Consider the following 14544-nt stretch of genomic DNA (forward strand, 5'->3'; position numbering starts at 1 on the left):
CCCGGCCTCCCGCATGCCCACTATACGCCCTCGCTCAAAGTCCGTCAACTGCACATACGGTTCACGTCCACGCTGTCGCGGCATGCTACCAGTGTTAAAGACTGCGATGGAGCTCCGTATGCCACGGCAAACTGGCTGACACTGACGGCGGTGGTGCACAAATGCTGCGCAGCTAGCGCCATTCGACGGCCAACACCGCGGGTCCTGGTGTGTCCGCTGTGCCGTGCGTGTGATCATTGCTTGTACAGCCCTCTCGCAGTGTCCGGAGCAAGTATGGTGGGTCTGACACACCGGTGTCAATGTGTTCTTTTTTCCATTTCCAGGAGTGTACATACCTACTAAAATTAAAGGCAAACATCACAGAATTGTAAAAAAGATAAAAGATGGCTTTACTTACTTGAAGTGATGATAGGTGTATGACGATAGAATGTGCACCACATATACACGTGAAGGGCCGTAACTCTATGGCCGGTACTGTTGTGAGTTTGCAGTAAAATTAAATATGGAATGTATTGGTTATGTTGTCTGGCACTCGTCCCACTTGCGCAACGCAACAAACGTATCCGGTTGCGCAGTCCATACTACACGTCATGGTTAGTTGGATATCGCCAAGGCGTACTGTATCTTCTTCATGATGACGTTCGGGTTTTTCAAAATAAATCCAGCGTAGTGACATTTTTTCAATAGAAATATAGATTAAAATCTAGCGTTAGATGAATCAATGAACTGATATATTACTCGTGTAACTGGATATGATACGAAAGGCGTTTGATGGATCGTGCCTTTGGGAGTTTTGCGTGACATAAAAGTTAGTTTTCTTTCATATGAAGCGGCTCAGTGACCCAAAAATTAGAGCCGCTCGTGCCCCATGCGACGCGCGGGCCGCGGGTTGGTCACCCCTGGTCTAAAAGTTGAATTGTGCGCAGTACTGTAGTGCGCAGTTATGGTAGTCAAGACCAAGTAACACTGCCTACTCATAAAGAGGAGTATCGGGTAAAAATTACTGTCCGCATTTGAACAACACTGCAACAATCCACGCTGAATTGATGTAAGTATGCGGCAATAATACAGCACCATAATTCAGACACATGTGCTACGTGAGTGTTTCTCAGCATGGGGTAATTATCCCGTTAGGTGAAATATGTAGTTTTCGTAAGCTTAAAACTAAATGATTCAGCCGGCCGCTAGTGGCCGAGCGGCTCTAGGCGCTTCAGTCTGGAACCGCGCGACCGCTACGGTCGCAGGTTCGAATCCTGCCTCGGGCATGGATGTGTGTGATATCCTTAGGTTATTTAGGTTTAAGTAGTTCTCTAAGTCTAGGGGACTGATGACCTGAGATGTTAAGTCCCATAGTCCTCAAAGCCATTTGAACCGTTTAAATGATTCAATTCTATCTCACTAGCGAAACCAAATTATTTTTAAAAGATCGCTACTGTTATCACTACTTGGTAAGAGTATAATACTGATTACATAAGTTTTCCAATAATTACTATTTTTTTCAAAAGCTAGCGTTAATACGTGACACGGTGTAGCAGCGGTAGCAGGCACCTGATGATAGCATCACGGCAGCTTGCCGAATTATTGTGCCCGTTGGACACTAACACACGGCCTTTCACCCGTGAACTATTTCGTCATGAAGTACGCCGGGATGAACTGAAGAATTACAGGTTAAAATGTTCCTGAAAATAATTAAGAATACTTTCAATTTGCTACAGACTAATAGCGAAATCGTTCGAGACAAGATTGCGTAAACATACATCCTTTAACTACGCATCAGGGCGGTGCACATGTTTTAACAGGAATCATCAAATACGCGAGGATCGTATCGAAGCTGATTGAAGAAAACAATTTTTTGAATTTAAACGAAATATGTTTTTCAATGTCGCTTCCAAAAAAATCTTTGTGCTGGAATGCAGTAGCTTACACTAAATGTGCATGGTGCTCTACGAATTTCCGTTTCAGATGCTTCTACAACAAATACCATTCGGAATTATGTTCTTGTGGTGTCACCGCTAGACACCACACTTGCTAGTTGGTAGCCTTTCAATCGGCCGCGGTCCGCTAGTATACGTCGGACCCGCGTGTCGCCACTGTCAGTGATTGCAGACCGAGAGCCGCCACACGGCAGGTCTAGAGACGTCCTAGCACTCGCCCCAGTTGTACAGCAGACTTTGAGAGCGATGATATACTGACAAATACGCTCTCATTCGCCGAGACGATAGTTAGCCTAGCCTTCAGCTACGTCATTTGCTACGACCTAGCAAGGCGCCATTACCAGTTTATATTGAGATTGTAATTATGTATCATCAAGAGCGATGTTCTCCAATTATGGATTAAAGTTAAGTATTCAAGCAACTACGTTCTTTATTTATTAGACTCAACTCCTTTAACTGTTCCAGACCTCACGCCAGCCTGCGTGAGCTTAAACGCGTGCATTTCGGCCTCCTTTAGCAACACGGTGTTGGCTCTTCTGCCAACACATCACATGGCGACGAGTGTAAAAACGGTCTTCTTCTTTATACTTGCTTAAATTACTTGTGTCATGGCTTCGCCGCAATCTCCAGATGTACTGTCCGAATTTTATCGCTTGCAGAATCAGCAGTCGCGGGCCTTATTGGATACCCTTGGACAGCTCGTCCAGGGTCAACGTGCGATGCAAAACGATGCGGCAGCCGCCGCTCCACCGCTACCGCAGCCACGACACGCAGTTGCACCAACTTTTCGTCCTTTTGATGTGACACTGGAAAGCTGGACAGAGTGGTCACGCCAATTTGGATTCCATCTCGCCGCCTACAGAATTCAAGGTATTGAGCGGCAGCCTTTTTTGCTTTCTTGTGTAGGAGTGTCCACCTACCGTGTGATTGTGAAATTGTTTCCCCGATGCGACGTAGCAACTCTGTCCTACGAAGAAATTTTGTCTGCATTAGATGCATACTTCAAAGAATCAGTCAATGTAGTTGCAAAAAGGTATACTTTCTTTCGTACAAAACGTACGGCCGGTCAGACTAATAGGGAGTGGGTTGCCACTTTGCAAGGCCTTACTATGGATTGTGCTTTTGAGTGTGAATCTGGACTCCCTTATTCAGATACTATGGTACGTGATGCAATTGCACAGAACATTCCTGATATTCGTATAGGGGAACAGATTTTGAAATTAGTCAATCCCTCCCTTCAACAAGTGATGGACATATTGGATCGGCAAGACACACTTGACTTTGCTCAGGAATCATTTGAAACTTCACCAGCCTTGTGTCACATTAACTGGCCCGCCAGGCGAGCTGCACAGAACAGTAAACAGCCCTCGCACCCGTCCGCGCAGCTGCCGCCAAGCTCTCCGCTACGTGTGCTGCGCCAGCAAGCAAATGCAGTGCTAAAATCATGCCCGCTGTGTGCTACTAGACATTCGCGTGAGAATTGCCCGTCACACCAAGCTATTTTCTTTTTCTGTAATAAAAAAGGGCATGTTCAAAGTGTTTGCCAGAAAAAGCTCAGATCGGACACTCACAACCATTCCAAGCCCTTTGCTTCGCGCCAGAATCGGAATCGAACCAAGAATACTCAGGCTTGTGAACCGTCGCCCATGGAAATTCATGTAGTTCATTCCACTCCGCCCAGTGCCACCCTTTCTAACAGTGACTGTGTTCGTCCCACAAATAGTGTGCGTCGACATCGCCGGAAATCCCGTCAAGTCGCAAGTGATTCTGTACCAGTGTCAGTTCACGTTGCACGAGACAGTCGCTCTTGTCGTCAACAGGACAATAAACGTTTTGTAGACTTGGACATTAACGGCAAAGTGATACCGTTTCAGCTCGATACCGGAGCTGCAGTTTCACTGATCAATCAAGACACTTACAAACAGCTGGACAAACCTCCATTGCGTGCCGCAAATGTTAAGTTAAGTAGTTATTCAGGACAAGCAATACCTGTGTTAGGACAGTGCAGTCTTCTTGCAACATACAAGGGACAAACAAAACTGGTGTCATTTTACGTTCATCATTCTTCTTCTGCAGTGAACTTGTTTGGTTTGGATTTATTTCAGTTGTTTAACATGTTAATCGTAAATCAGGTCCTCTCAGTGAACCAGACTGTGCCTTCAGCCAGTGTTTCTCGTCTATGTGACGAATTTGCAGACATTTTTGCACCGGGCCTTGGTTGCGCTAAGAACTATACAGCACATTTGGAACTGAAAGTAAACGCGCAACCAAAGTTTTTCAGGGCGCGCAATGTTCCCCACGCATTGCGTGATGAGGTCGCAAGAACATTACACGATCTGGAATCACAAGGTGTGATTGAACGTGTGCAGGCTTCTCTCTGGGCGTCACCCTTAGTAATTTTGCAAAAGCCTTCCGGAAAATTGAGACTTTGCGTGGACTTCAAGGCGACAGTGAATCCCCAACTAGTGACTGCAACTTTTCCTTTACCCCACCCGGAAGATCTTTTTGACAAACTGTGCCCGGGTAAAAATTTTTCGAAGTTGGACCTAGCAGATGCGTACTTGCAAATACCGGTGGACGAAGAATCCCAGCGCGTCTTAGTGGTTAACACGCATCTTGGTTTGTATCGATTCAAACGACTGCCATTCGGGTGTGCATCTGCCCCTGCATTGTTTCAGCAATATCTACAAACTGTTTGTGCGTCGGTCCCTACTGCAGCAAACTATCTGGACGATATTGTGATCTCCGGAAAGACGGAAGAAGAACATTTAGCCTATCTCAGAACATTATTTCAGGTCTTGCGACAAAATGGTCTTCGCTTGCGGAAGGACAAATGTGTGTTTTTTGCTCGTGACTTACCATATCTGGGCCATGTAATCAATGCCCAAGGCATACATCCCAGTCCAGAGCACCCGCGTGCCATACAAGACTTGCCTTCGCCGCAGAATTTAAAGCAGCTACAGAGTGTGCTGGAAAAAATGAACTATTATCATCGCTATTTGCGCCACGCCTCTTCCATTTCAGCTTCGCTTCATCGCTTACGCCGTAAAGGTGTTCCGTTGGTCTGGACGACGGAATGCGAACGCGCCTTTCGCCAGTTGAAATCGGCGTTGCTTTCCACTACTTGCCTTACGCCATTCGATCCCCAGAAACCCCTTTTGTTGATGGTAGATGCATCGGATTTCGGGATCGGTGCTGTGCTTGCGCACAAAGATGGATCGCATGATCGCCCTATTGCCTTTGCGTCCAAATTGCTCTCGTCTGCGCAAAGAAATTATTCACAGATCGAGAAAGAAGCTTTGGCTCTCGTGTTTGGTATTACTAAGTTTCATGATTTCTTGTATGGTCGTCACTTTACCATCATCACAGACCACAAACCTTTGACATCGCTTTTTCATCCGACCAAGCCTGTATCTCCACGTACAGCGCAGAAATTCATTCACTGGTCTATTTTTCTCACGCAGTACCGCTACGATATCTTGTATCGGTCCACTGCTACGCACGGAAACGCCGATGCATTGTCCCGTTTGCCTGTTGCTGAGGATAGAGCATTCGATTCCTCCGAACTTGCTTGCATGTTCATTGATGCGGAAACCGATGACGTGGTCGAATCGTTTCCGATTGATTTTCGTCGTATAGCCACAGCCACAGCGGCTGACCCTGTCCTTGCTACCGTTTTGCGTTTTGTTGCTACGCAATGACCCTTGTCAAAGTCACGGATCGAGGATCCGTTGGTTCGCCGATTTTTTGCTCACAAGGAGAGATTTTTTGTACGACGTGGTGTTTTGCTGTTGCGTTCTGATAATGATCAGTCCAGGGTCGTGGTCCCACGTTCGTTACAGTCCTCTGTCTTACGGCTTCTCCACCAAGGACATTGGGGTATAGTGAGAACGAAACAACTTGCTCGTCAGCACTGTACTTGGTTCGGAATCGATGCTGCGATTACGCATATGTGCTCTTCTTGTATGGCGTGTGCCGAACAACAATCTGCACCACCGCGGAATTTCTTTGCTTGGCCAAAAGCCACTTCCCCTTGGCAACGCTTACACATCGATTTTGCTGGTCCATTCTGGAATGCTCGATGGTTGGTTGTTGTCGATTCATTCAGTAATTTCCCTTTTGTTGTCCGGATGTCTTCCACGACGTCTTCTGCCACCATCCAAGCGTAATCTGCTATCTTTTGCATTGAAGGTCTTCCGCAGACTATTGTTTCCGACAATGGCCCACAATTCATGTCCGCAGAATTTCAGTCATTCTGCAAGGCCAATGGTATTCAACATCTGACATCCGCGCCGTTTTCGCCTCAGTCAAACGGTGCCGCTGAACGATTGGTCCGGACTTTCAAGTTACAGATGTTGAAGTTCAAAGAGTTGCATTCTCGGGAGGACGCGTTATTGCTCTTCTTGTCCTCGTATCGCTCTCAGCCCCGAGATGGTCGCTCGCGGGCTGAGTTGCTCCATGGTCGTCCTCATCGAACCTTGATGTCTTTGCTACATCCGCCGCATCAGGTTCCTGTGCAGCGGCAGACACCTGCTTTTGTTCCAGGCGACGTTGTATACTATCGCAACTATCGAGGTTCACGGCGTTGGCTCGCAGGGCGCATTCTTCGCTGCCTCGGCCGCGCTATGTATCTGGTTTTGGGGGCCTCTGGTGAGGTGCGTCGGCATCTCAATCAGCTGCGCCTCTGTCGTCGCCTGGGTTCTGCCGCTCCCTGTCTGCTTTCAGCGACGGTGCCGTCCGCTCAGCGCCCTGGGGACCCATCTACTGGCTCGCCTCATCTCCAGGTGTTACCGACGCTGCCTTCCATTTTGCCCCATGGCGACGCGCCGCCGCCGCTGCCACCTGTTCTCCCGCCGGCGACGCCCGAAGTGGTCGGGTCGCTGCACCCGCCGGGTGCCTCCCTGGGTCACGCGCCGCCGATCGCTTCCCGTGACCAGCTGTCCTCCGATATGGAACTCTTGCCCGCTCCGGACCAGGTGTCGTCATCGCCCGTCGGGTGCCCCGCTCGATGGAAGTCGACTCTTCGGCCCCTCCAGTCTCTCTAAAGGCGCATACACCGCATGTTGGCGTGCACCCTGGACTGGGTTTTCAGGCGTTTCCTAGCTCCCCTCGGACCGAATGGCAGGGTGTGGTGGCACAGCCTCGCCTGTTGTTGTTAGGCCCCCCCACCTCGTCCCATACGTCAACATGGGGTCCTCCCCACGGAAGGGCGCAAGCCTTATCACACAACCGTTCGCCGATCTGCGGGGGAGGAATGTGGTGTCACCGCCAGACACCACACTTGCTAGGTGGTAGCCTTTAAATCGGCCGCGGTCCGCTAGTATACGTCGGACCCGCGTGTCGCCACTGTCAGTGATTGCAGACCGAGCGCCGCCACACGGCAGGTCTAGAGAGACGTCCTAGCACTCGCCCCAGTTGTACATCCGACTTTGCTAGCGATGGTTCACTGTCAAATTACGCTCTCATTTGCCGAGACGATAGTTAGCCTAGCCTTCAGCTACGTCATTTGCTACGACCTAGCAAGGCGCCATTACCAGTTTAGATTGTAATTATGTATCATTAAAAGAGCGATGTTCTCCAATTTTGGATTAAAGTTAAGTATTCAAGCAACTACGTTCTTTATTTATTAGACTCAACTCCTTTAACTGTTCCAGACCTCACGCCAGCCTGCGTGAGCTTAAACGCGTGCATTTCGGCCTCCTCTAGCAACACGGTGTTGGCTCTTCTGCCAACACATCAGTTCTAGCACAGTAAATGACGGAAGGGAGTATCAAGTAACATCGTTCCCGAATTCTATTCTGCAACAAAAGTAATACATATTTGAAAAAAGTTTTCTATAATCATTGAATTTATTAATGAAATGGTTACGGCGAAAACGGCTTTTTTGCGTAATTGTTCATGACGTATACTGTTTAGTGATATATTGCACGATGAAGCTGAAAAAAATAAGAGGAACACAGGCATATGTGAAGAAAGTTTGCTATAATCATTGAATTTACTAATGAAATTATTACGGCGAAAATGGCTTTTTTCAGTAACTGTTCATGACGTATACTGTTTACGACATACTGCATGATGAAACAGAAAAAAAATAAGAAGCACACAGGCTGGATTTGTTCCGTCAGCCACGAATCTTGTCCGCTGCGCTACTTTCGCTTGATCGGAACATGGAAATTTGTGGTATCGTCCTATGGGACCAGAATGCTGGTGTCACCGGTCCCTAGGGTTACACACTACTTAATATAACTTAAACTAATTTACGCTAACACACACCCCTAACCGAGGTAGGACTCGAACCACCGACGGGGGGAATCACGCGAACCGTGGCAAGGCGCCCAGACCACGCGGCTACCCTGCGCGGCGATCGGAACATGAGTTACGTTACAGGTGTAGGAGGTACGCACAAAACATCAACATCTATTTTCTCTTAAAATAAGGCCCGTCGCATGAAAAGCCGCTAGTGAGGTATTCAGGACAGGTTCATCTACAACAGGGGTCTCCAAACGTTTTAGTCCGCGGGCCTCATTGACTCCTCCACGAAGTCATAAGGGCCAAGATCTACGTAGTGGGATTAAAGCACCCTAGCACTCCATGATCACCGTAATGTAAGGCTAAAGGAAAGATGAAATCGCAAAAATCTAAGGTTGTGGGAATAGCTAGCACTGAAACGAACTACGATTTTTATTTAATTACATAATTTTGATTGGTGGACGTACCTGACCGCAATTCTGGCGTATTTTATTCTGGCGAATTTCACCGACAAAAAAGTATGTCACTGCACATTCTGTATGTATTTTACGACGTAATCAAAAGAAAGAGAAACCTCGCTTAAGAAGCATCTTCCATAATGATTGATTACTAAGGCTAGTCGCCGAAGTGGCGTCCGTCTGAAAGACTTGCACCAGACTCGTGAGTAGAATAAAATGCAAAGAATTTTTTTACTTAAAACGTTTTCGCCAAACTAGTCTGTTAACCGTTTTTTTTTTTTTTCACTATCGCACGAAGCATGGCCTGTCTGTTTATTGTGGATAGCCACAAGTTTAACCATGACCTTCATCTACATCTACATCTACATTTATACTCCGCAAGCCACCCAACGGTGTGTGGCGGAGGGCACTTTACGTGCCACTGTCATTACCTCCCTTTCCTGTTCCAGTCGCGTATGGTTCGCGGGAAGAACGACTGTCTGAAAGCCTCCGTGCGCGCTCTAATCTCTCCTTCCGCTTTGTAAAGATAGAGCTCCGACAACGTCGCGGTGTATTGGTCACGATAGGCCTCGAAACTCAACTGGCAGTATAGGCACCACCTCAAATATTTGGCGGGCCAGATACCGGGAATGTTCGGCCAGCAAACGCGGGCAGGTTTCGACCCGCGGGCCGTAGTTTGGAGATCCCTGATCTACAACATACCTGAGACTCGTCAAAATCCTTGATTAATAGGTCTGATGGTCCCATTGTCAGAAACGAATAGGTTGGCACTGCAGAGGAAATCGTGGCGGGGCGCAGCGAACCAGCCGGAAGACTGATGGGAAAGAGCCTGCTTACACGTCAGAGGAGCGCTACTTACCGAGGATGGCGACGACCTCGTCGTCCTGGATGACCTCGAGCGAGCCGGTGACGATGAAGCAGAGCGAGTCTATGGACTCGCCCGTGTGGTAGAGCAGGTCCCCCGGCGCCGAGTGGCTCATGGTGAAGTGCATGGCGAGCGCTCGCAGGCAGCCGTCGCTGGCCAGCCGGAAGGCGGGGTGCTCGTTGAACACCTTGCGGTTCAGGTGCACGCAGATGTCCGCCTTCATGTCCTTCGGGCAGTAGTTGAGCACCTGCACAGCACAGCGGGAGCGTCCCAGTAGCAGTCGTCATCTATCCGAAGACTGGAACCTTAGACCACAAATATATCTCTATATACAAACAAACCCCCCATGAACCATACACCTTGCCGTTGGTGGGGAGGCTTGCGTGCCTCAGCGATACAATAGCCGTACCGTGGATGCAACCACAACGGAGGGGTATCTGTTGAGAGGCCAGACAAACGTGTGGTTCCTGAAGAGGGGCAGCAGCCTTTTCAGTAGTTGCAGGGCTAACAGTCTGGGTGATTGACTGATCTGGCCTTGTAACACTAACCAAAACGGCCTTGTTGTGCTGGTACTGCGAACGGCTGAAAGCAACGGGAAACTACAGCCGTAATTTTTCCCGAGGGCATGCAGCTTTACTGTATGATTAAATGATGATGGCGTCCTCTTGGGTAAAATATTCCGGAGGTAAAATAGTCCCCCATTAGGATCACCAGGCGGGGACGTCGTTATCAGGAGAAAGAAAACTGGCGTTCTATTCAGAAGGATGTAGGCTGCAGTACGTACTGGGAGATGAAGCAGCTTGCACAGGATAGAGTAGCATGGAGAGCTGCATCAAACCAGTCTCAGGACTGAAGACCACAACAACAACAACAACAACATACGAACAGAAATGTCTTTAATGATTCTCTGACTCGTCGTCCACCCGCGCTAGCTGAATGGTCAGCGTGACGGATTATCAAACCTCTGGGCCCGGGTTCGATTCCCGACTGGGTCGGGGAATTTTCTCTACCCGGGGATTTCGTGTTGCGCTGTCATCATCATCCTATCATCCTCATCGACTGCAGGTCGCCGAAGTATGTCAAATTGAAAGACCGGCACCCGGTGAACGGTTTCCCCGATGGGGGGCCCTAGCCATACGAATAAATAAAAAAAACTGATTCATCATCTTCCAGCCCAAATTACTAAGGACAGAAACTTGAAATATGTAAAGGACGTTGTTCGCATACTGTACGCATCTTTTAAGAAAGGGTTGTTCGGCATTCCACCCTAAGGAGGTGAAACAGCGGATCAAAGGTTTTTTTTGTTGTCTTTTTTTTACGTTGGTGCAAAAGTTGATAGCGTCTTTGTTTTGCATGTGGGTATCCCGATTGTTAAGGCTTTATTTATCGATTGTTAGTTTTTATTTCTACGAGGCGTGTTTTATAAGTAAGTACCGTTTTGAAATTAAAAAGAGGTGCTAAGATATCTCAATAATTTTATTTTTACATGAAAGCCTGTGCCTTAATCTACTTTTCTACATAATTTCCGTCAATATTGAGGCACTTGTCACAACGTTGTACCAATTTTTGAATACCCTCCTCATAGAAGTCTGCCACCTGACTTGTTAACCACTGCACCACCACTGTTTTGACTTCGTCATCGTCTTGAAGACGTTGACCGCCCAGGTGTTTATTCAAGTGCAGGAACAGATGGTAGTCACTGGGCGCAAGATCGGGGCTGTCCGGAGGATGATCTAGAGTTTCCCATCGAAGAGATGTGATGAGATCTTTGGTCTGATTCGCCACATGCGGACGGGCATTGTCTTGCAGCAAAACGATGCCCTTGCTCAACTTCCATGGACTGTTGCTTTGATTCTGGTGTGACGTAGGGCACCCATGTTTCATCGCCCGTAACAATTTGGCTTAAGAAATCATCACCGTCGTTGTGGTACCGCTCAAGGAAAGTCACTGCACTGTCTAAACGTTTCGTTTTGTGCACATCCGTCAACATTTTCGGTACCCAACGTGAAAACAATTTTCGGTAATTCAAGTGCTCGGTCACAATGCCATACAAAACAATACGAGGAACATTACGAAAGTTATCCCGCAAGGAGGAAATCGTAAAGCGTCTGTTTTCTCTCACCTTATTGTCCATTTCCTGCACCAAACTTTCATTAACGACCGAAGGACGCCCACTCCGTTCTTCATCATGCACATTTGTGCGGCCATCTTTAGATGGTCTCACCCACATTCTTACCATTCGATCACTCATAATGTTTTCTCGGCAAACTGCACAGATCTCACGATGAATATCGATCGGTTTTAGGCCTTTAGCACTAAGAAATATTTTAACAGCCCGTACTTCACAGTCGGCGGGACTCACGATTATCCGAGGTATCTTAAACACTCAGTACACAACGTAAACAAGGAAGAATCAGACTGTAATGACGTCAGTGCGTAGATTAAGGCACAGGCTTTCATGTAAAAATAAAATTGAGATGTCTTTGCACGTCTTTTTCTAATTTCAAAACGGTACTTTTTAAAAAACATTCCTTGTAGTTCACTGTTGCTAATCTGAGATTACATTTTGTCATTAGGAGATACTGAGTGGAGATGTGGGTGCTAGAAAATAGAGTGCCGAGTGGAAAAATCGGAATATTTCCGACATGCTTTTCTGTGTTCTATAGATGTTTACGTCAGCGGAATCACCCAGAAACATTTGCCCCGATTATGAGGATAGCGCCATTCGTCGGAGTACGACAAGAAAATTATTTTATCGCTTTAAAGAGGGTCGTTTCAGCATCAGTAGCTCTCTTAAGTTCAGGAAAACCTGCGGGGTTTGATGAAGTTCGTTTCAACGCGTCTATCCACAGTCATCCACGTCAGTGTATTCGAGAACTGATAAATGTGGTGAACAATGATCATTGGTCCGTCGTGTGACATTTGCAAGCATTGGTGAAGGTTAAAAAATCGGGTGTATGGGTACCGGATGCTCTAAGCCAAAATCACAAAATTCAGCTGGTGACCACACGTGCATCTCTGCTTGCTCATCATCAACTGGCTCTTGAACAACACAAACCATTCCTAAACTATATCGTTACTGGTGACGATTGGGCCCAAACATAGCAGAAACTCTCCTTACAAAGATCTGTGCACATCGACAAAAGAGAATGTTATGCACATGGTGGAACAGTGACGATGTGGAGTATTACGAATCGCTTCCGCGAGGCATAACCCTTACTGCTGACACTTATTGTCAACAACTGAGACGTCAAACGGACGCAATACAAGAACAACTACCAGGACGACTACATGAAGTGACGCCACTCCACGATAACGCCCGCCCACATCGTGCTAGACTGACTAAAAGCACTATACAGGAGTTCGGTTAGGAAGTCATTCGGAACCCACCTTATTCACCTGATCTTGAGCCCTCAGATTTTCACTTTTTCCGTTCTGTGTCTAAAAACCTTCAAGGAACTTTCTTTCCGGGTGAAAATGCGCTCCGAATATGGCTAGACGAGTTCTTCGCCTCAAAACCACGAGATTTCTACAGTCGCAGAATCTAAAAGTTACCCCAGCGTTGGCAGATGGTTGTAAATACTGAAGGAGAATGCATTATTGACGACTAAAGTCTCTGTTTATGTATCTATTCTGTTTATTAAACTTCTGCAGTCGTTATTAAGACAGTTTTGAGGTTGAAATTATGAAAATTCGTAATTGATTTCTCGGTCAGAAATTAAAAAAATACGTATTTCAGTAGTTTTGTAAAATCAAACCTTAAGGGTGTGAAATAGTGACTGATTTTCTTTTTCAAAATAAGTCATTACTAAAAAAACTACTAAAGCATTTTAAGTTACATCTGTGAAAATTTCTATTTAGCTTGTCGGTTAGAAAGTGTTTTTGGAAATTAGCCCCTAAATGGGCGAAACTAGGGACGAAAATTTTAATGAAAATATTTCGTTAGATTAAAAGTGTCTCTATGAAAGTTGGTATTCGACGTCTCGGTTAGAAATAAATAAATATGTGTTATGGGATGACATTTTCTATGGAAATATCACAACAAGAACTCGAAATGCAGGATGAATAAAAACATCCGACTCCAGCTACAAGAGTCGCTTTTTGGTCAGTATTATATTCGGAAAAGCCTGCTTCTATGGCCTTAACGAGCGTGAAGTGATTAGAAGGTGTTGCAATTTTGTCAACTTCAAACAAAGCTATTTAACACTTACCATGAAAAATTGACTTCATCAGAACTGCACGGAAAAACAAATGGCTCATTACTACGTTAATTTTTAGTGGGCCTAATATACGTTTATAAAACTATTTTTCTTGTAATCACTACCCAAACGCAAGTGAAGCAGCGGGTGCTAAGCTACTACAGACATACAGGGTTGTCAGAAAGAGTCTGGAAAGCTTGTAAGGGAGCTGCAGGGTACATTTTGCAGTAAAATAATTGTTTAGAAAATAGTTACGGTAAGAAGCCCCGTTTCCGAGTTAATTAGCATTGAAATTAGCCAATCGGGCCGTTGGGCGCGAAAATTCTAGCGGCCTACCAGAGACGGTGTCGCCAAAAGTGGATTTTGTTTGGTGTCTTAAAACCGAACAACAGAGCGATACAAAATTTGGACTTGGGACGGTAGTAAGGATCGAACCCGAGCCAAAATCTGATCAGTCTCGTGGGCTGTCATCTGCGCTGTTCGCCTGCTTAGCTGAGTGATAACGTGCTTGCCTCCCATGTACTAGGCCCAGGTTCGATTCCCGTCCAGATTGGACATTCTCCGCTCGTGGGCTGGGTGTTGTGTTGTCCTCATCATTTCATCCTCAGCATTGGCCGCAAGTCGCCCAATGTGGCGCCGACTGATGCAAGACTTGAACTTGGCGGCCGAACCCGAATGGGACGTTCCGGCCAACAATGCCATACGATCACTTCATTTTTTCATCTACGCTATAGACTGACACTAGTTGTACCTGGTGGGCCGCTTGAATTTGCGCGCGCAACTACCTGATTGGGTAATCTGAATGCTAATTAACTCGGAAACGGTGCAACATACTCATT

The 14544-nt window shown here is 46.7% G+C and overlaps 1 protein-coding gene across 1 annotated transcript in view; it reads right to left on the bottom strand.

Moving 5' to 3' along the window:
- LOC126209974 (potassium voltage-gated channel protein eag-like) overlaps positions 1-14544 on the bottom strand; it is a 244250-nt gene that overhangs the window by 145063 nt on the left and 84643 nt on the right. Inside the window, exons 4-5 of the mRNA XM_049939085.1 lie at positions 12906-12910; positions 9501-9753 (exon numbers count right to left, since the gene is read on the bottom strand). Of these exons, the coding sequence (XP_049795042.1) occupies positions 9501-9753; positions 12906-12910 (258 nt within the window). The remainder of the gene's footprint in view (positions 1-9500; positions 9754-12905; positions 12911-14544) is intronic.

This window comes from Schistocerca nitens, chromosome 10 (genome assembly GCF_023898315.1).
Source record: "Schistocerca nitens isolate TAMUIC-IGC-003100 chromosome 10, iqSchNite1.1, whole genome shotgun sequence".
Lineage (NCBI taxonomy): Eukaryota > Metazoa > Arthropoda > Insecta > Orthoptera > Acrididae > Schistocerca > Schistocerca nitens.